General features: G+C 37.2%; 1 protein-coding gene and 1 long non-coding RNA gene across 8 annotated transcripts; one reads left to right on the forward strand and one right to left on the reverse strand.

Moving 5' to 3' along the window:
* Positions 1-293: 293 nt before the first annotated feature.
* DTWD1 (DTW motif tRNA-uridine aminocarboxypropyltransferase 1) lies at positions 294-17,803 on the reverse strand. Of its 7 annotated transcripts, none has more exons than XM_074837868.1 (6): positions 17,699-17,777; positions 17,125-17,260; positions 14,909-15,190; positions 13,701-13,844; positions 12,146-12,422; positions 294-6,473 (listed from the first exon to the last, which is right to left on the reverse strand). In XM_074837868.1, exons 3-6 carry the CDS (start codon positions 15,182-15,184, stop codon positions 6,244-6,246), a joined length of 927 nt encoding a protein of 308 aa, XP_074693969.1. In that variant the 5' UTR covers positions 15,185-15,190; positions 17,125-17,260; positions 17,699-17,777; the 3' UTR covers positions 294-6,243. The 7 variants fall into 7 exon arrangements, with proteins under 7 accessions (XP_074693969.1, XP_074693967.1, XP_074693970.1 ...); XM_074837866.1 differs by having other exon boundaries at positions 17,125-17,318; positions 17,699-17,764; XM_074837869.1 differs by having other exon boundaries at positions 17,677-17,699.
* Positions 14,077-23,634, forward strand: LOC141928952 (uncharacterized). Its single transcript, XR_012624923.1, has 3 exons — positions 14,077-14,134; positions 14,780-14,858; positions 23,583-23,634. It is a non-coding gene; the product is annotated as an uncharacterized LOC141928952 (long non-coding RNA).
* The last annotated feature ends 2,305 nt before the right edge of the window (positions 23,635-25,939 follow it).

Genomic DNA, 25,939 nt, shown 5'->3' on the forward strand with positions numbered 1-25,939 from the left:
GGTGGCATTTACTGAAGTATGGTTTAAAAAAAAAGACTCACAATTATATGAGGCACTTCAAAATGGAGTGCATCCCAGCAATGTTTTTTATACCTCAATTTTTAATTGAGTAGAGGTACGGCTTTCCCTATGAAAACCAGCCTAAAAAGTCCTAAAGTATGTTTAAAAGCAGGACTCGTAAACATTAACAGATATAGACATTAATATGACTAGAGTTTGTATCATTGTTGATAGCATGTCTATTGAAGATGATACTGAGACACAAAATGCCACCAAAAAATGAAGAGTCCATGTTATTTACCTCACAGAAAACTTGTTTTATTAAAGTTACATATTATTCCAGATCATATGCACAAAAATGTATTCTCACAGAGTAAAGGCCAGGTCTTATCTCACTTTGGTAGGACAGAAGATATATTATAAAATTTACAGTTACATTAATAGGTTTACATGCTGTTGTTTGTAATAAAATTATATGAAAATATATACTAGCATAAACCGAGGAATTCATAAACTAATTGCATATTATTAATAAAAAGCCAAAACACGAGAAACACTGACTCTGGTTTGATTATTTCATTCTCCAGTAAGTAATTGAAAGACAGCAAAGAAAACATCATGTTGTATGATCTATCATACGAGTTTTCCATCAAAGCTCATACACGTGCGTGTTCAGCACAGGCGTCCACGCACGCACTTTCCTTAGTACGGGTGGGTGTGCTCCTGCTCCTTCCTCCCCTGCTGAACAAATGGCGGAGCAGGATCCATGGCATTTCCTCTGTGCAGGTGAGTCAGTTTCTGTGTAGTTCAACGCCCTAAATTTTTCTTTGTAGTTTTACATTTTTAATTGTTTTAGAATAACCTGTTTACCCCTTTGGCCTCTCTCAGCACGCCCTGTTAAGCCTGGATGGATGTGCTTAATTTTCTTTTTTTAACAAATCTAATACTTCGCTGCTTCTTGGAGATGCAAAGAAAACATGGTACTTGGAGACAAGTAGGAACTACACTAGACTCATTAGCAGCGATATTCAGAATGGTGAAAAGGTACGAAATATTGTTTTTCCAATGTATTGTTTGGAGGGATAATGCAGCACTTGTGCTGGATAGTGCATCCAAACCTAACAAATGAATTCCCAGTCAAACTATTTATCTGTGTACATTAACAGGATCAGCTATATGTCTGTATCTGATTAAAGTATATATTTGCTCTGTACATATAACAGTTTATTCTTTAATTTTGTAAACTCTGATACCACACTTAGATTTTATTTGTCTTTATGTTCTCTAAGACAGAAACAGCATAAAAGAAATCTTTGGCTTGTGTCCTAATGCCTTTATCACTAGGAGGGAGGTACACATTTATTGATATTTACACATGTACACATACTTCTGTGTAGCTCTTCTATCCCTGTTGCTGGAAAATTTTACCACCAGAACCTTTGAAGTAATAATACTCAGCCTTTGGATTTCATGCTGAGTTCAACTGGCTTATGGGCCCAGTTTCATATGTAGAGACATGTTATTCAGGGGCAGAAGTTAACTTTACAGGTAAGGGAAGTGAAATGCACAGGATAGTAGGTCGAGTAGGACTCAATCTTGAGTATACTGGTGTGGAGCATTCTCTTCTGCTCACTCTTCTGTGGTATGTTTCTAAACATCCTATTGCAACACCAGTGGTCTGAAAAGTCAACAGTAAAATCATAGTTGATTTGAATGTTGTAACAGCACCAGTATTGCTAAAGTTAGACAAAAATTTCCATTTTCAGTGGGGTGAAAATATGAAGTCTGTTTTGCATTAGAGAAGTAGTTCCCACCTCTGGCTGTGGGACTCAAGAACTATCTGAATTTTTTTCTGGCAGGTAATAGTGAAGAAACCACACCACTACTGCGTGTTTTTAAAGTTTAATGTGACACACTACTTTAAAAACTCTACAGCATCTGATTTCTCTTCCATAAAATGGCAGCAATGTATTATCTTTCCCAACAAGTGAACAGGAAGAACGCTGTAAATTTTTCATATAAACACTTTGAATGGTGGTATTACTAAATGTCACCAGTCAAAATTTGCATTTTTACTAATGACAGCATAGGAATTTTACTAAAATAATGTCCCAAGACAAAGGACAACAGGTCAGGAATTAATGCTGAGTTGTTCAGTACCTTAATGGGTGACCACATATTCTGGTATCAATAGATCTGTGTCTTACTGCCACAAGATCTTTTCATCCTAGTGGGAAAGCTTTCCTGTTCTTAACATTGCTGCAGTCACCATTAAGTCTTGTGTCATGAAACAAGATTGAATTCAGCCTATGTGCAGCTTTCTGGCATGCTTTGAGACACAAGCTAATGGTACCTGGGAGTGTATTAACTGCATTATAGTAAATGATGGTAAAGTAATATGAAGTTTTCCCCTCTCCTTATTTTGGTATTTTCAAGGATAGGGCTAGGTGGTATGGATTTTCACATCACATGACATTTTATATAAGTATGCTGGAACCATCATTTATGAAGACAGACTGATTTTTAAAGCATTCAGGCAAAATACTGAAACTCAGTGCAAGAAAAAAGCAAGAAGAGATCACTACAATACTCTGCAACTGGGCTTGAAAGAAACCTATGTGGAAAACCAGATGGACTCAAACTGAAAAAAAAGTGCAAGAAGCAGTGGCAAAGGATTTAAATCAGGTGAGATTACAAGTGCTTTGGAAAGTTCTGCTGTAGATTCCAAGTTGCCATCTCAATGGTTTTCAATCTCCATGTATCTTTACCCAATGTACTGACATGACCCTTTGTTCAACCTAGGCTTGGATGACACTTGTCCTGTCTTCCAGGAAAGGAATTGTTTTTTACAGCTCCCTCTCTTACTCATTTTGAGAAGAGGATTAAACACTCCCTCTGACCAAGCATACAGACATGCTAAAGTGAAGCCACTTCATGCTCCTGGCCAAACAAAGAACAAAAATACCCACAATAAGCAAAAGCAGATGGCTTCAGTGGCAGGAAATGAATGAGCCAGACTGCAGGTAAAACGGTTCTCTGAACACATCGTGGAGGTTTGTAATGACAGGTTCTTTGTTATCTGGGGCCTCCCCACAGGAGGCCAGATGTCTTCTGTTGTGAAAGGAGATAGACAGAGATGCTCTTCCTTTTCCTCCCCCTTTAACTTATGGCTGTTTAAGTTACAGCTAATGGAAGTGGAAGCCTGTTTTTCCCCTTGCTCTGATGTTTTTGGAAATGAGATAGTTAGTGAAGGGGTATTCTGATATGAAAGAAAAGGCCCAGAACTGGCCTTTACCTCCCCATGACCCTCATTTTAAAGAACAGGGAGGTCAGTGCTGCTAATTGCACTTGAAAGGATTAACCACTTGATCGCTTTCATTTGGTGGAACAAAATTATTGTTTATTCTCAAAGCTGGAAAGATGTATCAGTGGTATTGAGACATTTTCAGTGTGAGGTGGATGACTTTTTATATGACTTCTTGGCTTCTTATACCAGTACTGAAATTAAATAGAGGATTTACATATTTTTACAGAGGGGAGAGCAGAAGATGGGAGAGGAGGGGGAACTAAATCTGCTGCTCAGACTACAGCAGAAGTGACAATAACCTCCTTCCTGCCCTCACAAAAGGTTATCATAGGAATATCAACAGACCATAATTAATTACAGATATTAGATGTGCCTCTGTCACTTGGTATAATAATGACTTTTGCATTACACTGAGGTTGCACTGGAAGAAAAAGTATGTGAACCCAATTCCTGGACACAGTGTTCCAGATTTAAAGTCTTTTCTGTACATTGATTTCACCTGAGAATTAAAATTAATTTACTTTTGGAATAGATTCTTAATTCCCATTGTTCAAATAAAGTGAGGTACAGAAAACTTAAATTTGGAAACCATTTTTAACCTTATGAAACTATTTTCCAAAAGTAACAAAGAACAGCTTATATAAGCTTTTATCTGACCTCTGCTTCTTAAATAAAAAAACATGTTTTCAGGGAAATGTGTCTTGGAAGTAACTCCCCCTTCCCCCCCAGATTTTTCTCTCTGGTTCTTGTAAAACATTAGGTCAGTGGTTCATTTTATTTTTGTTTGTTTAAAGTGGGTGAAAGTTTCCTTCTCAAGCTATTATACTTGTGTGATTTTTAAAAAATATTACAACAATCTTTGTTTAAGAAATACAAGAACAGATGGAAATGTCAAAAGACTATCAAAATCCATACCAAAGGAAATAGCATTAATCATTGTAAAAAGCCAAAATAACCTCTCAATAGCAGTAAGAACCAAATGAGTAAGAAATGTGTTGTTTCAATAGCATCAAGACATGACTGATGATTTTTCTCATTGCCTGGCACCTGAACTCAATATATATGTATATTTAAAAACAATCTTTCTCATTCTGACTTCAAGCCTGTGTTTCTCGTGGTGCTGTTATAGTTCATGCACACTTTATGTGCACTCATGTAACTTAACCAGCACTTCTTTCTGCAAATGGAGGAGACATGGTTTGGTTGTCTACTGAAATGCATTCTTATATCATTCCCTTGTGCAGATAAGCATACAAATCTGAAGATAAGTATGACTTGCAGAGAGAGTGTATTTGTATCTTGTGTTTTAAGCAACATTAACTTTGATTTCAGTATCTTGAAGCATTTAAAAACTTAGTACAAATCAGTTATTTGAGCCTGTAGGGACTGCTGTGTAAGTGTAAAAATATTTTCTTGAAGTAGGCACTCTTTCTATGTTCACCAGGGTGTGAGTGTGCCTTCCTGGAGAGTATGCTACAGGTGATAATTTAGGCAGATTTTTTGAGGAAAAGCTACCACAAAAATTTTGGAACTTTTGTTTAAATAATCTATTATAATTTTTCAATTTGTGTCACTTTGACAAGATTTGAAGTCACACGCTTCTGAGAATATTCAGAAATATTTCTCTATCTTATACTGTACTTCTAATGAAACATTAAGACTATAATTTTTACCAACGTGAATTTTTCTGGCAGAACATTGTCGTATGATAAAAATATATTCATATAACTCTTGTATAAGAGTTATAAGTCCATATAACTGTGTAAGAGTTACAGCTTAGGTCTATTACCTCTGCCAGCATTAGCTGTACTGGTACAGCTTGGCAAAGTCACATTTGTATAATTACATTCACATGTGATGCCTCTGCCAGCAGTGCTACACATACAGCAAAAATTTCATCAGCATAGGCAAAGTCTTATTTATGTTGCTCAAATTTGCACTATTATTGGAAAAGAAAAAACACAGCAGATTCACAGTATGCCTAATTTAAGGAAGTCTTGTGGGAAATGTTGTGGAAACCACCATCTTCCCTCTTTCTTGTCTCTGCAAATTACTTTGTCTTAGGTCCTGCAAAAAGATGTACGTTTTCAGACAACTCCTACAGTGTGATGAGCCCCTGCTGCTGTTTAGAATACATGTGGCATCTACAAAATTTTACTATGATATGCCATAGTGACATCTGTTAAGTTAGTGTTCACCAAAATAATATTATAGAATGATAATAAACACTTAACTAAATTAGTTTGAAGGAGTCTAAAATTATCGAAGAAGTTGAGAATAATCAATGTAACACTGTGTGAATGGTGCTATAGAAATCATGCACTGTATAATGATGTTTAAACAGATCACTCTATTACTAGGACAATTTTCCAGAATTTATCTTGAAAGTACAAAATTTATATTTTGTTCACTTAATTAATGTGGTCTTTCATTTTGTACTGCTGCCCACCGTTAAATTCCATCCTAATAATTTCAGTAAGCTTTTGATGTCATGAAAGTGAAATCAGTATTACTGGGTAAAACACAAAGAAAACACCTGAAACAAAGCATTAACAATAATAAAAAGCTATCATGCTAATTTCTTGTTACAGTTAGAGAGATCCATGACAAGAGGGGCCAAGTCCTCCTATCCCCACCTCAGGAAATAATCTCACTGTGATGAGCATATCGGGTCTGTAGGTTCAAACACAGCAGGATTTAGCAAAGCACAACTGTTTCCAAATAAGCAATTCTACTCAGACTGTTCATCTGAGTAGTTCTACAACATCAAGTGTGCAGGACATGAGGTCTGTGACTTCCTTTTGGACAAACACTGTGACCATTATCAAGAGTACAATCTATTCCCAGATTTCAGTTAGAAAAAAAGTTACGCTTGTGCAGTTCATCATTACAAAGAAACAAAATAAAATGCAGTTACTTACCTAGAAGCAGACATCTTACTCTTTACCTGCACAACACTTGGCATTTTTAATCAATGTGTACATAAATGAAAAGAAAAAAAGCAGATTATCATATTGTCCTTTGTAGTTCTCTTTCAAAATCTCCTGATGATAGTCCACAAGGAAATAATAAATTGCTTCTATTGTGGAAAGGTATGTATCTGGCTTTCCCTTCTGATGACGCCAAAAGCAAGTTTTCCTTGTCTTCAACTCAATTTGCAGCAGCCCTGTCAAGAAAAAAAGGTAACATAGATTAGACAATGTGGGTTGGTGGATGGGATGCTGTTCTGCTGATGGAGGATGCCAATTAAACTCAGACACCAGAGTGGAAAGAGTAGGCTGATTTTACTGTTAATAATCAAAGGATATAACTAAGTAATACAGAAAATAAGCAGTAAGAAAAACACAGAACAGTACACTTTACTACATACAGTTAAGCAAGGCAACGCACCTAATCATTACTACACAATGGGGAGAACAGCGATCAAGAAAGATCCCTCACCACCTGCATACGTTACCAACATCGAGCTTCGCAGTCGCTGGGGAGCCCTGGCTGCAGTGAGGATTTGGAGTACCTCTCCCTGCAAGTGGGAAGTCCTACATGGTGTGTCCATCCCTAGGTGAGGCATCCAGAGTCGTGGCAAGCGGGTCCAGCCTTATATACCAAAAATCAGCAAGCCAGAATAGCTTGCACCTTTGTTTTGAGCAGAAACATCTGGTTTCATCTTCCTGTTGGATTCCACCCAAAGCCTGGCCAGGGCTCGGGGGGGAGAACCAAGGGAGTTTCTAACAAGGCCAAACACTTGGGTTCTCAGCCTTGAACAAGGCTGAACAAGAAGTTGGATACATTCTCACAGCATTTCATCCTCACTCCTGATTATATTCTGTCTAAACTACATCTATTCACTAGTGAGCATACATATTTCATTAATGATCAGATACTAATAATTAACGCTAATGGCAATACAGATTTTACTAATTAACAGATACTAATAATGGATAATGTTTGGTTGTGAGGTTCATCTAGAGGTTAACTTTGTTTCAGGGCCTATTATTCAGGCCCTAGCACTACAGATGCCAAACAAGTCTTTAGCTCTTTCTGACTTTGCTGCTAGCCTACTAGATGCCTGCATTTCTCTTCCTGTACATCCATTTTTCATCTGTAAATTGGAGGCAAGAATTTTATCCTCCTTTGTGGACCACTTTGAAATTTCATGGGAAAGTGGTGGAAGTTCTAGGTTACAATCCTCTTAATTGCAATTAAAACTTGTAAGTTATCTTTTCATTCATACAGACTCATAGCCCTCAGTAAACTGCAGGGTCTCTTCAGATGGGAAGAGTGAAACCCACACCTGCAAAGACTCCTCAATGTTCATAAAATGATTAATAAATTTCACCTTTTGCAAAGCTAATACCTTTCAAGTGTAAACCAGAATCCCTCACACTGTTAATTTTCCTGAACCGAGGAATATTTGCTAAGAGCCAGACACTTTTCATTTATGTTTGTTAAGTAACTGAAATCTCACTGGGATTACTCAGGAATAAGTATGAGAGAAGCTGGTCATTAATTTTATTAGAAACTAAAAGCATTCCCACTTGAGAGGAAAGAAAGAAATTTGGTCTCTCTATGGCACATGAAAATCTTTTATCTACTATAGTCTCTGTAACTATTTTATTATTCAGATGAATTTTAAACATGTATCTTGGTTTTTATGTTCCTTAAAATGCACAAACTACTTGAAATTAAAGCCTTTTATGCATAAGCACTTTGTAAACAGGATAGGCAGTTGGATTATAAATAATAGCGTATATACCTGTCAATAACATCAAGATCAGGTTGTAAAATTATATTTTTCTAAAAGCTAAAATCAGATACTACATGCGTGTCATGGGATAGTTTAGTACAAGTGATAGTATAAATAACAATATGGTTTAAGAATTGCTTGGAAGTTATGGACAGAGAAGCTGGCCTATAGCCCAGCACTTGTAATTCTGTACTTTTTACCTTCAAACTACATTTAATTCTTTCTAGTGTAATTGCAAGATGGATTTAGTTGTTTACTTTGCAGTTAGTAATGTATGATATCTCACATAGTAAAAGAAATCTCTCCTACAGCGAGGGTTTAAAAAAACTGAACAGGAGATTCCATCACTGAATTTAAATGTTATTGTTGGCATTTCAGAAAAATTCAAAATAACATAATCAGTATCTCTAATAATCCTATACATGTCTATTCAAAATAGTAATAGGAAAATGCATTAATCTTGCTTCTCTCAAGAGGTTTTAATACTTGAATACTCAGCCCAAACCAAAGTGAAAACTTTCATCGAATTCAGCGATGTTTCCACCTTAACAGTGGTGAACTAAGTTTAAGGGACAATTCCTGCAATGTAAACTCCCACCTATTTGTGGTCTGAATACAAACAAAAGTTCACTGAAGGCAAGACCACTGACACTGCTGAGCTTACCACAAATGCAGGAATGTTTAATTTCAAACACAGAATTCTAGGAGTTTCTTCACAAAAAAAGCTTAGAGGAGGTTAAGGGTTACAGTTTACCAAGCATGTTTTTATCATCTGTAATGTATCTGTATCTATACAGCCAAACGCAGGGTTTTATTACAAATACTGATTGTTCACGCGAAAGCTTACAGTACTAAGGAAATCAACATGTTGGGTTTGGTTTTCTTAGCATCCACATACTTCTGAGATCATTAGAAAGAAACATTTCTATGAATCTGGGATCAAGCACAATCGAAATACAGCTACCTTTAAATCTGCTAAGGTAACCCAATTTCCCCTACAAAAGTTATTCTCCTGTATATGTATCTTATGGTGCCTTTCAGAGATCTCCCACCTTTCCTTAAACCTCCTTTTTTGTCCTCATATGCTACATCCTATTATTACAGCACAGTCCCTGTGTTCCCTCCACTATAATAATCGAATGCTCAAACATGTAGGATTCTATATTAATCATGTTTGGTCACTGATGTTACATCTAAGAAAGATTCACAGTTCTTATATCAAGAAGACATAAGTTGTAAAGTTTATGCACATGCTGAAGCCTGTTGCTTACTCTGAGCCTTCCATCACCTCTTCGTACCTATAGTTTGTATAGTGAACTGGGAGATCCACCACTTCAAGAAATACTAGTGCTGAAAATTTTAAGTAATGAGTAATTATGGTTTTGCACCTATGGTAGCTATTAAGAGTCTAAGTTCTGCTAAGAGCCTATTGTTATCTTAATTATACTGTTAATTTCCTAAAGAGGTAGCAGCTTGAAAATGCTATTTCAGGCAGGCATTCTGCTCCTTTCCTAATCTTTTAGATTCCCAATGTTTAGGAGTAATTTAAGGATTTAGGCTGAGGAAGAAGGGGTTTACATACCTTGGATTCACCTTGCCTCTGCTATGGCCCCCTGAATGATGTCAGCATATATTATTTTAGAAAGAATGTGGAAACTCATGACAGATCTCCTACTTTTGCTTTGCATTATAACTCCATGTGATTTTGTGGGAAGAAGAAAGATGAAAATATGAGAAGATGACAAAAGATTTGTCAGAAAAAGAGGATCAGGGGAGTTTGCCTCAGAGAACATCAACTTACTGCTCTCAAATACCCCAACTGTGCATAGGCAAAGGCTACTGGTTTCTTGTGGAAATGAAAGGAAGCACAGAAACTAAAAAAACCCACAACCAACCAACCAAAAAAATCCCGACTAGAGCAGATGTATGATTCAGCCTTGTACAAGAGAATGTGTAAGCTAATAAAAGAAGCCATTTGGCTAATACAAAGTGGATCAAACTTACAGGAAAAAAAAACCAAAGCAATCTGTTTAACAACCATGTTGATGTTGCCAATAAGCTGCATCACTCATATGAGAAAGTAATCATTAACACTAGATGCAACCTTTCTGATCTAGTGATCACTTTTAATGTTATCAATCCTAGACATTGCCAACTTTAAAATATTTCCTGTCTTCAATACAACTGTTTTAGTTTTGCTTTCTAAAGATATATTACGCTACTTTTGCAAGAAGATATAGAAGTATTTTTTTTCCAAGTTTTCTAGACTTTTGTTTTTAAAGACTGATGTACCTCATTTGCTTTCTCTTGCAGTACAATTAGTTACATTTACCCTCTATATAAATGTAGGCTTACAAAACACAAGGCTTTTCTCTACATTTTCTTGGCTTCATTAATGTTTCCATCCAGTATTTCTTGTAACTTAATCTTTCTGAATAAGTATGGCAATTACTTTTTATTTGGAATTATGAACGCTCCTTTTTGAACTTTAATATATGAGTAATATTTTGTTGGATTACTTCCTTTGCAGTTGAACTGAAAAATGACAACAGTTCTCTGTTTTTCATGTGTGTACAACATAAAAATGTCATCATTTTTTGCCTAAGTAAACTGCCCCATTCATCTTGGAAGTCAAAATTGCAATCTCTAAAAGGAATATTAATGCAACTTGGGACCTTTATGACAGGCACCAAGAAAAGCAATGAATCTAGGGGCTGTGCACACTGTTATGCCTGCTGTAGGGAGGGTAAAAATCTCTCCTGGGTGTGGGTAAGAGACTGACACTAGTCACACCTTACAGCAATCCTGAAAGGTGCTCAGGGAAACAAGAGGACTGGAATATAGCTGGAACAGAGATGAAGTTCTAGAGAGGACAGAAGAGTCAACCAGATCAGCATTCACATGGGGTAACTGGAAAACGTTCTTTAAGACCTCCACAGTAACACCAATCGTGATTTTTGACTAATATACTACATAAGCTTCCACAGAAATCTTCAGTTCCCCTGGCTGCCTGCTACTTTTCTTAAATTCATCCTTTTAAAATAAGTTCCAAATCCTTTACAGTAACTTGCAACATGCAATTACTCTAATCTTTATTTGATAGAGTATGTTTTGTGTTAAACTAAATACTTAGTAACAGATTTTAATTAGCCAATAGATTATACTAACATGTGGGATTCTTTAATAATCTGACAAAAAGGCAACATTCATCTTGCATGTAAGAAGTCTGTGAAACTCCTTGTAGGGCCCAGTGCAAAGCAGGCACTAGTAAACAATTATATAAATTACATATAAACTTGATAGCCTGCCTCCCAGCTAAGTGCCCTTTTTTAACTAATGAAAGTATTTTCAAACTCCTATTTATCTCCAAGGAAATGGAATGCTATTGCTGAACTGGTTTATCTTTCATGGGTTTTTTTTAGAATACTTAAATGTAAACGTCTTGTAATGAACCTAAGACAAAAAAAACTTTTCATAATAGCAAGTTTTTGCTTTCAGAGATGAGAGGGTGCAGAGGGCAAGCAGGCATTCCCCTTTTGTCTGAAAAGTAGTGAGAGGTCATTGAAATGACCATGAAACAAAGACCTTTACTAGAAAAGAAACCAAGCCATGACATATGTGTGCTGTATCTCCTAGATCCCTCATTTCCCTTCTAGTGGCCTGCCTGCCACTATCATGTACAAAAATGCTTCCCTGGGTCTCCTGAAAAAGCAGCCAGCCACCTGCAGTGGAAATCTTTCTAGCTTCCTTCAGAGGTCATTCAAACTACTGTTCTACTGTCTAACATGACAGCTTCCATTCTGTGAGACTGAGGAAATTTGCTCCAATAGAGAAGTGGGAGAAATAAATGTAAATGCTTTCTTAATATCAGGGTTATTATTTTGCAAAACAAATTATATGACATGAAAAGTAATGGAGTCTTTGGCTCAGGAAGGCTTCTACAGCACTGAAACAGGCTGCTGAATCTTTCCTGTATACTCAGTTATAGGGTTAGTTATACACTTGTATCACACTCAGGTCTGTTATATAGACATATGTTTCCCTTAATCATTTCTGTAGCAATAACATCTCAAGATCAACTTTTTTTTTTTTACCTTGAAGTCGTTCATCAGTTATTATTTTGTTAGTTTGATTCCAGGTACTGTCAATAAATATTATTTTCTTCAGTCTAGTGCCTTCACTCTTGTTGCTTGAGATGCGTTTATTTACATTTTTTTCTTCTTCTCTAGGTTCTATTTTTGCTTGCTTAACAAACGGCTCTCTGGAACAGTCATCGTCATTATCACAACCACTTTTCTCAGTGTGCTTTTGGAGATGGGAAGCAATATCTTTTACTGAAACTGAATTGGGGCCAGGAAATATAAGCGCTATCTAAATGAAGCAAAGAAAGAAATGTGAGTGTCAACAAAATCTAATAAAACACCAGGAACTGGTTCATTAAAGAACAGAAATTTTCTATCCCCACCCACAAACATTTAAGTCAGGACAAGACAAAAAATTATCTCTTAAAAACCATTCTACTATCTAAAGGGATAAAATACTATGTTAAACTAGTGAATAAAGATATTTGAAATATTTAATTTAATGTCACCTCCATGCCTCCATGCAACTCTAACAGTTTTGTAAAAAAAGCTTTTTCAGCCAAGAGAATGGCATCAGCCCTGAGGAAGTTCAAATTTCACTTGACATTGCAGTATATGGGGCAGGAAGGCCATAAAGAATAGTTTCTGATTTCATTTACAAATTTTAGATCAGAAGAAATAATCTCTTCTGCCCTTGTGTCTATTGCGGGTCCCACAAATACCTTGCATGAAAAAGACCAGTGATGGCCTTATTTAGTAGTTTTTCAGTTGCTTATTGCAGCATTCAGAATCTGTGACTTGGAAAGCCTGGACAATACAGTGTCACTGCACTCTCTTCTGACTTTTGCCTGCCTTCCCCAATGCTCTTTCTGCTTTTTTTCAGCTTTCTGACTCTTTGCCATCTTGCTTTCCTTGATTGTTCGTTCCCTGAAGAAAATAACGTTTCTATGAGATATGTGTATTACCCTCTTCTTCAGGTAGTCATACGATAATGAAAGTGTTAATTATGACATCCAATGTGTAAATATTAGATTTCAGATTAATCACACCATTTAAATGCACATGTGACTCCAAGTTCATCGCTCACTTTTTTCAGGCTCTGTGCTGACTGTGATAGACAACAGTTGAATTTTAGTAGGTTTTCTCTGTAATAACAAATGTTGAAAATTCTAAGGAAGTTTAAATATTGCAGCTACTTAATATGATGAGCACACCACCAAACTGCTGTTTAACTTGCTGTAAGTCAGATACTTTCATATGTTTGGGCAAAATATTTCTTATGGTACACAATGAATCAAATTATCCATTATCTCAGGTGGTGAACATAGGAAATTCAAGGTGGTTAAATAGTGCTACAGGCTTTTCTAAGCTTTGGAGGACAGTCCATAACCACTGTATGTGTGCAGGCCCAAGCTTTGCGAGAGCACAAGATTGAGTGGACTGGATTAACAGACTAGTGTTTTCCCCCTGCTCCCTCCCAGCAGAGTGCAGTACCACTGCAGAAGTACAGAAGATACCTCTGCATCTCCCCAGCACAAAGCCCAGCTATCTATATAGAGTTTCTTACTTCATGTCTTTTTTCTTCATATTCTGGAATGCAGGGGTATTTATAAATTGTAACATCATCAGGTGCCAGGAGCTTAGCATGCACGGCAGTGCTTTTGCCATCTGTTTCATTTGGGTGTTTAATAATGTCAATCTTCAAAGGTAACTACAGTAAGAAAGAAAGAAAAAGAAATAAGCAATAGTTGTGATCATATATGCAGGTACAAATATTTATGCAAAAGCTAGGAGAAATCCCTATGGGCATGTAATTAAGACATATTTGACAATTTTTGACAATGTTTTTGTTTTAATAGGTTTAGAACTAAAGGAGAGACAAGTGACAAGAAGCACCTGTTACATTCTCTCAGTTCATGTAAATACTGAAGTATGCAATGAATGCAATTTGGAATGCTGCGGTACTAGTGTGGTAAAACCTCTAGAAATCCTATCAAGAAGGTAAATAAGATGTGGTCTTAATTTGAGCAATATAACAGTCCCAGATATGAATACTTATCTGTATTAGGTATTCACCCTATTGCAAAAATGGCCATTTCAATGAAAATACACCTAGATCAAATTTCCAAAGTACTTCTAAAGTATTTTCAAGATGCTTTCAAATTACAGAGCGTCTTCAAAATGCCTTTTAGTTCCTAGGTGATTTTGCAAAATGTCTCAGTTCTCTTTGATGGTTTCTCCAAGTATTTTGGCTGAAAGGCATTATGCTTTTTGTTCTTTATTTATGTTTTAAGAGTAGTTATCTGAATTATACAACCATGACATTTAGGAATGCGTTTTAGCTCACGTTTTATGTAAAATTCACTCTTGGTTATGAACAAATCGTATTTTTTGTTCACAATATACTCTGTTCTGGCCAGAGTTCTTAGAAGCTGAAGAATGAAGGCAAGAGCACTGTAAAGAAGCTTTTAAGAACTAAGTGAAAACAGTAATTTGCATGAGAAGCTGAGTGACTTCAGCTCATCTTCTCATCTAGTAGATACATAAATGTTTATGTGAGGACTAGAACGTTGTCAGTGTTTGTACATGTAATTCCTCAAACAAGAACAATAATTTTGTCTAACTGTAGTTTTTTCATACTTATAGCTGTGTTAAAGATGACGGTCCAAAAAGAATGAATCAGAAAAGAAATGGTCACGGACGGACTGTCTGTTCTCTGTCCCCAGTAAGTAAAAAGCGCAAGAACATTATAAAAAATCCATAAGAAATATTAACCTTCACAGTCGGAATTTCTTTGGTAGGGACAGTTTCAACAGGAACAAAGCATGTATAACAATAAAACATCCTTGAACTACTGCATCGGGGGCATTTTGATCTCCCACTCTTTTTTGCCTTTTCAAGTACTTCCTGCGATGCTAGCTGTAATTGTTGAAGTGGGTTATCTTGAAACGATGACGGAGTCTGCAATTCCAGACTTTCCAAACACTCGGTATTTCTTTTTGGTCCTTGAGAGTTTTCTTCATTTAAAAGTGTAGATGAATTTGAAGACATGGTTAACTGAAACAGACAATATGTTGTAGCTGTTAAATACAATCCAATATATGACAAACTAATTTACTGGAAATGATTCTGTATGATCCTATTTAGCAAAAAAATACTCATCGAAGAAGGTACTTCCTATAACCGAAAGAATAATAAAATAATCTGATTTAGTTGTTATAGCACAAAGAACTACAAACAGATTTCAGGAGACCATGAGATAAACAGCTAGAAAGAACTTGAGCTCTGTATCCTTAAGGCACATTCATCATTTTACTAACGTGAGTTATCCCACTCACTTAACTTGTGCAGAATTGTATTTTTTTCTATTCATAGGATCAGTGTCTAAAAGCTTGTGAAAACACTGGTAGATGCTATTTACCTGGACGACCAGTCCCATTATTCTTCAACGTAACTATTGACAATGAATTAAATGTCTACAGGACAGAAATCCCTAAGAGAAAAGTTAATTGTTACAGATTTAGATCTCTGCCCTGAAATTATTGTGTATGGGCAAACCAAACTACCTGAATGAAATCCCTGTTGACAGAACTTTGTGATAGAAGAAATCTTCCAAGAGCAAAGCTTGAGGCTGAAAATTTAGTTTCAAGAGCTAAAACTGTTTTGGTGCTCCATATACCAGATAGCAAGGCCTGACCCAGTCTAGACTCATCCTGCAAGTTTGTATTTATTTAGTAACATTGATGGATTTTTTTTCAGGCTTTCTTCAGGACAGATGTTGTCTCACCCTCTGCAGCTGGCATGAAATTTTCACTGTGGACTCTAAGTAATGTATCAGGCCCACACACGATCCAGACAGAATTAGTTTGTTGTGTGCAGAGGTTCATAGTCATGGTTTTAGTGAAACCCTTCTGACTAGGTCACACAGGGTCCTCTCTGGTCTTCAAAGCAACCCACAGGCTGGAGCCTGCACAGCCCGTAGTAGTTATAAACTGCCTTTTGCACTCTGTGCTGCATCGCTTAAAGTGAACAAAGTCATTCTCAGTATTTACTTTCAGCTAATTTACATTTACTTTTCCATGTCAGGGATCACACTTGTGAAATGATGTAACAGAACAGCCACGTTTAACAAAAACAAACAAACAGTAATTCTTGAGATGTGGTCCAAAGTTAAGTGTTTAAATAAAACCAAGTGTAATTTAATTGGGAAATAACAAAAACAAAACACTCTGCTAACTGTCCAATAAAAATTTAAAATTAATCCCAGAAAAATTAGTTGTTATTTTCTGGTAAAACTAAATACTCATGCATGTTATGATACATTCCCCTCCCCCACCAACAAGCTCTAACTTTTGAAAGGTCAGGGACGTCCACTCCAATAAACAAAATCTAGTAAGCACACAAATTTTATAGTGCAATTTGCTTTTACATAGCTCTGAGAGAAAGCAAATACACCCTTCATCTCAGACTAACCCGTACTATTATCAAGTTTCCTCAAGAAGCAAGGAGGGTGAGAGGCCCTGTAATTTGACATGCATTCCCAGCCTACAAACTGATTCTTTTCAGTATAATATCTTATGGCACCGTGGTGTTCAAATAAGACACCCTGCAGCACTTTCATTATTGATACTGACAAGAGATACGCTGCTCTAAGGGCACAGGAGAACCTTCACGGTATCAAAATAATAGCTGTTCCCAAAGTTACAGCAGTATACGTGCAGTATACGTTTCAAAGTAAAAACAGTGAGTTTACACAACTTTAAGATCCAAATCTCGATTCAGACATAAAATTTTAGGACTGTAAGTAACAACTCCACCTACACCTAACCTCCAAAACCCAGAAGAATCACTGCCGCTGGAGGGTACCCTCCACATGCCAACGGCAATTCTAAAACAGCTTACAGCCTCAGTCAGGACATAGGGGGTTTGTGTAAAGTTCACGAGGTGTCAGGAAGCACGCTGGTGTCAGTTACTGCCATGTGCTCACGTACCTCCGCTCACTGAGCGATGTGGAAGGAAGACGGTTAGGGCTCAGCCTCAGCGGTAACAGCGTCTGAGGAGGCAGCCGAGACCATCAACAGCGAGAGAGGGAGTGCGCGGCCTGGCCATCTGCAGGACTGGGCCTTCCTGCGGCAAGAAAGCCCCAGGGAAGCATACAGCAGGCTGCAGGAAACGCGGCGTAACTCTGAGGGGCACAGACCTTTGATGTTGTGATGTCTCACGGAAAATAACAAAGCAGTTCTCCTGCCTAGGCGTGACTGAATGGCCCCTGACACCGCAGGGAGACCGAGGCCTCTGCGGGCGAAAAGCCGCCCTACCGCGGGCCGGCCTAGCCGGCAGCCACCGCGGAGACAGTGGCCAGGCCGCCCCGCACACGGCCCCGAGGCCCCGCCGCCTGCCCCTCACGGGCCGCGGGACTGCCAGAGAAGCGTTGGCTCCACGCCCTGCTCCCTCTTCTCTCCTTCCCACCCCCCCGCCCCAACCCCCGTGGCCTCGACGCCGTCGCGGCGGGGAGCTCCGCTCCGCTCCGTTCTATTCCTCACCCGCGCAGGCCCCACTCCTCACCCGCTCCCCCGGCTCCAGCCCCTCGGCGGGCCGGCGCTCGCCGCAGAAGGCCGCTGGGCTCTCCTGCGGCCCTCCCCGGCCCCGGAACGCGTGTGTCGGGCTCGGCGGGGCGGGGGAGGAGGGGGCCGGAAGAGCGCGCCCAGGAGAGCGCGGCTCGGCGGGGAGCGGTTGCCAGGGGCCCTTAGTAACGGCGCGCGCGGGCCCGCAGGCAGCGCGTGACAGCCCCGCGCGAGGCGGGCGGGCGGGCGGAGGGCAGGCCCTGAGGGCTGGCCACGGCTCGGGGCTACCCCCGGGAGAGGAGGACGGCTCGGAGCAGCCCGAGGCAGAGAGTGCTTCCTAACATTGGATTTTTGTGTTTGTTTGAGGGCTTCCCGCCCCGAACCGGCTTTTACGCGTTTTCTGTCACAAAAACCTGAGCGGAAACCACATCCTGGTACCTGCAGGGGAGAAGCCCGCCCTTTCCAGCTGGTCTCCGCTCCAGGTTTTCCCAGCCCGTGTGAAATGTCCCCAGCGCTTCGCTCTGGTTGAGGCGCTGCCCCCACGGGAGGGGGGTACGGCCCTGCGGGGTCTGTCTGCCCGGTGGAAGTACCTGGAAACCAGGGCGATGGGAGACTGAAGGTTTTGTTTCACTCCCTCGTTAACTTCAGCAAAGCTAGGTCAGAATACTTTACCTGGGTTTTTTGGGTTTGTTTGTTTGTTTGTTTGTTTGTTTGTTTTTCCCCACCTAGTAGTATACTGCACACTTACAGTTGACACCAAGGGCTGGAAGAATTATGCTGCTGTATTCCTTCCTTCTTGTTTTGTATTTCTCTTTATAGGACACTGGATCTTTTCTGTGGAATTCCTTGGTCTGGTTGATACTGCTCTACAGTAGTATTTACCCAATATCCAGCGTTCAGTAACTGCGTTTTTAGGTTGAAGTGACTAAACTAAACCAGTAATTTTGGTATAGAGAATATTTCTCTCGACTTGGTGAAAAAAAGTCTGTGATATATTAGTTGTAATAGCCTTAGGGGGAAAAGTTGACATTGTAGGCAGATTTTATGCCAAACTTTGATCTCAGTTACGTCCCAAAAACCTCACTGACTTCAGTGGTATTACATTCAGTGGCAGAGGATTTCTACCACTATTCTGTTGTTGCTGGGTTTGTTTTCACTTGATCTATTTTTCATGCTAGCAGTATGTAATATATTGCAGTAGTAGGAAAAAATGGCTACATTTCACCGTCTGTATTTTCTTGTCTCCTTACGCTGTGACAGTACTTCTTGATGCGCAGTGGTTGTGTCGAAATAACGAAATGTTTATTGGACACAAAGAAGACTTTTATAATAGCTTCTAAAATTCTTGCCAAACTTAATTATAGTAGGTTTTATTAAGTGTACTATCTCTTACTTTGTTTGAGTGAATTCTTGGTGCTTAATCCAGAGTTTGTTGTTTGGGAACAAACAGAGCCTGCTCGTTATTTAAAATCAGGCTCTGAAATCTGCATTACTTCTTTGTATGCTTTTATCCCATAGAGTTATTTGTACAAAAGCTGTGATATTAACAAAACCATTTTTAGGAATGGTTGCTATATAATTTTTGTTTGGGGTTCTTAATTTCACAATTTGCTAAAAAGAGAATTTTTTTCTAACCAGTATTTCTCACACTTTGTTTCTGCTCATATGTAACAGTGTGAAGTTTTTTTAATTACACTGGACTCAGAAGATAGCAGTTGATTGATTTCAGTAAGACTTTTGCTAATCTGCAGCCCTCACATTTCTTCCAACTTCTAAAAAACCTCTGAATATGTAAGAACAGAGCAGATTTGCTAGGTGATTGGACACTCACTTTTTCTTCAGTATGTATTTTAGAAGCACATAAATAATAGTATAAATATTTTGTATGGAGGTACTGAGAAGAAAATGCAAGTTCTGACTTTATGATTAAGTGTCCTTACATATTTTTCACATTTTTAGCATGTTTTTCGACATATAAGAATGTGTAGTATTCTTCCGTTTATTGGAAGAAATTACAGTGAAGATGCTCTATATATGCTCTATTGATAGCTTTGTCAGTTTTCGTTATCTACAGTTTAAGTGTTTGCTAATATATGTTATCTTAGGGGTTTTTTTAAGACATTCTGGTGAGAACAATTATTACTGTATGTCAGCAGAAAATGTAAAAGCCTCCTTTTGATTTTGAAGAATTCTTACAGGCTCAAGATTTGGTGAGTCTGCTTATTATTTTAACTACCCATGTGTATGGTGAAGTGAGCATGCAGGAGTCAGATGCTGAGCGAAGCCATGTGAGTGTAAATATTGAAAATTGAGTTTGGCCATAGATTGTATTTCCAAGACCCTCAGGCACTAGAAGCTAAGAGGTTTGTAGAAATGGCAAACCTTTAAGAGAGCAGCCTCTATTGCTAACTTCCCTTTTTCTCAATGCTAAACCGTGGAGGAAACTTTGTCCGCCGTAGAGCAGTTTTCTATTGTTGGAAGCATGCTTGAGTGATGACATTGAATCAAGCTTTGTTTAAAATACTTGATCGGTCCATGGCATTACTGACATAACAGAAGGTCCTGAACCCAGAGGCAAAAAGTTGTGATGAGTATGAGAAGGGGAATAGCTAGTTTTGCCTTTTAATAAGCTTGCTTTCTTTTCTTATACTGATAAGACTGGTACGAAAATCTTTGAATATACCTGCCAGGAAAATCTCTGCATATACCTTTGTATTTTGTTAAAGAATCTAATAGAATGGGGTTACCAGTCATTTGTCAAAATTACATTATTTTTGGAGGAAACGGAACATTCTTTTTGACCTGCCTACATTATTTGCAAGTACTGATTCACTCAAAGCCTTTAACTACAGAGCTGTAAGAAAAATTGCTCTTTTGCTTTGAACCAGAACTTTTTCTCTCACAGCAACAAAGAAACAAAAAGTGTTTAAAAGTGTTTTGATGGGTGGAACTCTTCATTATAAAATTTAATTTTTTCTTTAAAAGGTATATTTTTAAGAGGAGCAGACATAAAAATGCAAACATTTTAATTTGGAATAATGTCAAACCAAAATATTAATATGTTTTATTTTTCTACTTGGTTTTACTCACCTTTTCCCTGTTTATCCTAAAGTAAACGTATGTGCTTTGATAGTTTGCATTTAATTTGGTTTTTTTAAAAAAGAAATAATTTATCTTGCTGTCCTGCTATTAAGATAGAACATGTCATGGTCTTTCAGTTATACTAGAGGGTTTAAAAACACATTACTCTGTATTAATACTTACTAACTTATTTCAGGAAAGTGAGCAATTTGATGATTAACTTCAAATGACTACCATTGGTTTCAACAACTTTCTCAAATATTTAAGCTACTAGTTTAAATTCTTTGCTAGATCAAGGAACAGAGTTTCCTCCTACGCTTCCAAGGCTGTTCTCAACAGATGGAAGATGTTACTGTCCTTTCTGAGAACTTAAATTGCACATGATTTTAATTGTCTCTTTAGAAACATAATAACCCTTTTTTTTCTTGAGTTATCTCCTTCTCTAACTAAAAAGTTATAGTCTTTTTAATTACTCTGTGTATGCTGTAATGGGCCTCCCTGGCCTATTTTTGTTTTTCTGTCTTTTTGACATGATGTAATCATCTCTGAATGCAGTACATGGGAGAGGAGGAAATTGCAGTCTACGTTTAACAACGTTGCCAAAATTAGAGATTCTTAGAAGGTATATGTAAAATGCATTTATACTGGTATTACAAATCTTTATGCAAAATAAAGTTCACAGATTAGCTAATTTAATCTTTGCATTTGTATCATTTTCAGAAATAACTATTTTTACCATGTACTGATTGCAGAAGGAGTGGCCAAGTTGTATCTCTCTTGATGAGCCTTATTCTTTGGTAGATAAGTTACAAAAAAGATTATTCCTTCAATGCTATATGTAAATATCTGAACAAACGTTCCATTGAATGACAGTCCACTCTCAGATTTGCAGGAGAGAATAAGCACGTATGATATCATTGAACTAGAGAAACATGCTGAAAAAATATTTTCATTACACTGTGGACCAGCGTATCTGGAGGAACATCTTACTGCCCTTGAACAGAGTAACTGACAGACATTGGCCCAGATAAGTGTTTACAACTTTTCCTCAGTTTGCAATTGTGAAGTGTCAAGTTTATAATTTAAAAGATTCTAATAAGCTAATAAGCTAAACTTCCAGTTCTGCCTGGGCTTTAGGAACATTTTGTTTCAGGCCTAAACAAAGCGCAGGCAAAAGTCTACAAAAACATGTTGTTCTCCACAGAGTTTGGTATTATAAAAGAAAAAATGAGACATATAAAAAGACCAAAATGGTGGTTTTTAAGCCTTCCAATCTTTCCAGTGATGCAGTAGGACTGTACAGTGTTAAGTTCCCGTGTACATACACATTTAGATGTAGATCTAGCTATAGAAGAAGTCTTTACCCAATTAGAGCTCTTAATCAATGAAACCATCAATCCAGCCTCTGTTTGTAGTTAAACCTTGCTAATTTTTTTAAAGACACTTCTACTGAGAAAATTGTTGCAGAGGAAGTTCTGACTTGGACAAGTGAGATGGGGAAGACAAAAGTATGTTACATATTTCTAATTCTTCTTATGGATTAGACCAGAAAGACCAGATTTGCAAGTTTTTTCCTTGGATCCAGAAGTGGGATTGCACCTATATCTGTATGTTTGTTTGGGGGAAAAAAAAAAACAACCTTGAAAAAGTACTTTGTTTTCTTTGTATCGCCAGAGGTATTTTGTAGTCACCTAACATCTCAATTTTGGACCTTGCTCTTTATCTGAAGTATATTTACAGACAATTCATGGTATGAATTGTCTTAGCTGAAAATATTGTTTATATCATTGTGTGAACTAGCATTAATTATGAATTGTATTTAAACATTTTTCAGGTTGCCAAATACATTGTTGCGCAGTCAAAGGGTAGAAATGTAGATATGATCTTATTTATGTTATATGTAAGAAAGCACACAGCATTCTATCTTATGAATATGCTTTGAATTATAAGTCAAATAATTACCCCTGATACCAGACCAAGGGAAGGAAAAGTTTTGAGATTCATTCATTCAAGAGCCAGTCAATTTTTCTAAGACTACATGATAGATATATTGGGTAATGGAAATCCCAAATACAGTGTAAATATGATGATTAATTTTATTTATCTGGTGTATTATGGTCAAATATTTGGAGCCTAGTGTCTGGGATTTTCGGATGTGCTAGATGAAGGACTTGAAGGAGAACAAATGTGTCTCTGGTAGTTTGGAATGTCTCAATCCTGGTATTTCTTGGATGTTGGTTAGACCAGGCATAACCAGGCATGAACAGGTTCTTTATTTGAAATATTAATGTGAATACTGACAAAACTGGGTCCTAAATTATTAATAAGCCATTGAGTTAATATGTTAAGTGATTCAAAAATTTTAACATAAGGCTATGTTGTATTTTTAATGTGGCTTATTAAAGGTCAATTAAAGTTTCTGTTGAAGAAAATATTGAGATATGCAAAAATAAGAAAACCTTTGTTAGATTCTTCTGAGACATCTTGGAAATTTGACATGACATCTCGGAATTTTTTGAGAAAGTAGAAACAGAAAAAACAAACGTCAAAGATTGAATTGTCATTTCATGTACTTTGACAGACTCTTAGGGTAATAAAAGAAAGCAACTGCTAAAGAAAGAATTTTTGTAAAATGGTGTTACTGGGAAGTGAACACATCTATTGTAGAATATTTTTAAAATTTTGCTTTATAAAAAAAATTGGTTGTATGTTTGATACAGTATTTTCTCACTGGAGCAGTTGTTTAACACAAAGGGAACGTAATAATTAGCTTTACTTGCTAAATGGTTTTATTTTCCTTTTAGAGCTATAACTACCCTGGTTTCAAGGTAAAACAACTTTCAGAATTACCAAGACATTTGGAAGCTCCAAAATTTTGGGACTTAGTTGTAAAAGCTCAGCATTTCCAAGTACATACTCTCTTCCGGTATCCTAAACTGAAGCTGCTGGTACAAGGTATTGCTAATATTTTGACACATTCATCTTTATGTTCTGTTTTCATACTCTTTTTAGTATCACTATTAGCATTCCTTGAAGCTACTAAATTGAGAAATCTAGCAGTCATTTATTGTTAGGAGCCATTATTGTTGAAGGATTCTTCTTGCTGCCCTGTCCTTATGGCCCAGAGTTGACCAATGGTTAAAGTACTGAAATAAATAATGTTAAACTAGTATTAAACTTGGAAAGAATTTTAAAAATAAGGTAAACCCAGAATTAGAATGTAGAATATGTAGTTTTATTGCAGTCCCCTTTGGCATATATGTTACACATCATCTTAAATTACATGATCAGGTTTTTTTAATGTATCATTGAGTAGACAAACCTGACATCGCTGAGGGAGTGATTTAAGATTATACAGTGAGATGATTGTTTGTAACAGCTGTATCTGATTTGCTGCAGGAATTGTAGGATCAGTAGAGTCACAGATTGCAGCAAGTATGTAAAACACTTGAATGCTATTATGCAAATTAATTTCAAATTAATTTCTTCTGTGGGTGATGATTCATTTTTACTCTAGTGTAAGTAAGCATGAACCTCAAGGCTGTGAAACTGAAATTGCAGCAGCAATGTCAGCAGTGGTATGTACATACTCCAGTACATACTCATGCCTCTCACCTGAGGGCGTAAAAAGTGAAGACATTCGTTATTTCTTTCATATGACCAACAGCAGCAAAATGAAGCCCTTGCATTCTCAGCTACTTCTAGGTGCGCTAGTAATTAATGCCAGTTAACAGCTCTTTTTTGTCAGTCAAGGCAAGATTTTTATTTGATGATGTGCTAATTCCCTCAGTGTGCATGCACCCATCTTTTACATGACTAATGTGGGGTACTACTTATATGTAAAGATAACGCTTTTGCACCTGCCCTTGACTTAATTAGCCACAAAAATTGTAAATGACAGTTTAGAGTATGATGGCAACCCTAAGCTTTCTGTTTTGATCTTTTTACTCACCTCAGTGGGAATTAGCTATGGCTTTAAATACTTTCATTACTTCACTAGCAGACAAACCAGAAGTCATAGTCTTTCCATGTGAATTCAGTATTTTAAGTAGCAGTTGGAAAAACTGATGTAGAGCTATGTCTCTCCTGTCTTTGTAATCTGCTTCGGGCAGTGATCCCCATTCCTGTGGCTCCTAAGTTGACAGGTAGGTCAGGGTAGCTTTCTCCTTGGGAAAGTCAGTTTGGGTCAGAGTCAGGATTCATGACACTGTGAAAGGGCAAGATACAGTACATTAGAGTCTTTTTATAACTTCCGATTGAAGTGGAAATGTGTAAGCTTTCATTAATACTTACCTGTAAAAATGTAAATGTTTAATGTAATAAGATACAGATAGATAAGTATACATACTTAGAGTATAAATTAGACCATAAGGAAAACAGTGATTTATTTTATGAACAAATTTGAATTCTCACTATAGAAACATTTTTAAAATTTGCTAAGTATCTATCCAAAATTACTTACTTTGTGCTGTAGGATCAGTAGGATTGCATTGGTACAGAAATATATATAAACAAGAGGAACAGATTCCTAACAGTAATGTGGTCATAGTTGTCACCAACATAAAGTAATCACTAATTTGTTACTGGTATCAGATACTTTGAAATCCTGACTTTTGATCCATTTTGCATATTACATTGTTATTATCAAAATAAAATCTATTTTAATGACTTTTTTTCAAATGAACCTATCATTAAATAGTATTACACAGACTGAATTTCACAATCTATGTTAAAACAGTTACTAACTGGTAAGACTGAAGAATATTGTAAATGTTATGTCACGTACTGCATTTTTCTGAATGAATTTTGAGTGCTTCAGATTTATAAAGGAAGGAAACTGTTAATTCCTGTCATTTGTCCAAGTCCAAATACTGTCAAGCTGATAAAAACAAGTTGTGCAGAGTGAAGGATAGATTTAAAATTCAAATTCTTGAGCAGCCTTGATAAACTATGGCTAAATAGTGACCTGTTGATAGTATTTGCTGGAAAACACATGTGCACGAATGTAACATTTTTGAGAAGTGTTTAAATACAAACAGAAACGTGCTGGGTGAAGTTGACAGTGAAATATCAATATACAGAAGTAATCGCTAGTCCTACAAAACATGTCATAATTTTTTTGCATAAAACCTAATGTCTTGGCCCTTGAAGAATGGCTGTA

This window comes from Strix aluco, chromosome 12 (assembly GCF_031877795.1).
Source record: "Strix aluco isolate bStrAlu1 chromosome 12, bStrAlu1.hap1, whole genome shotgun sequence".
NCBI lineage: Eukaryota > Metazoa > Chordata > Aves > Strigiformes > Strigidae > Strix > Strix aluco.

Bases quoted from the DNA above. Each gene is read 5' to 3' on its own strand.
- DTWD1 (XM_074837870.1), bottom strand. From the start codon at position 15,184: ATGTCTTCAAATTCATCTACACTTTTAAATGAAGAAAACTCTCAAGGA. The intron at 13,845-14,908 runs GTTAATATTTCT...TTCTTACTGTAG, and splicing joins AAGAAATTCCGACTGTGAAG to TTACCTTTGAAGATTGACAT. The intron at 6,474-12,145 runs GTAAAAAAAAAA...TTTTCTTGACAG, and splicing joins AACTGATGAACGACTTCAAG to GGCTGCTGCAAATTGAGTTG.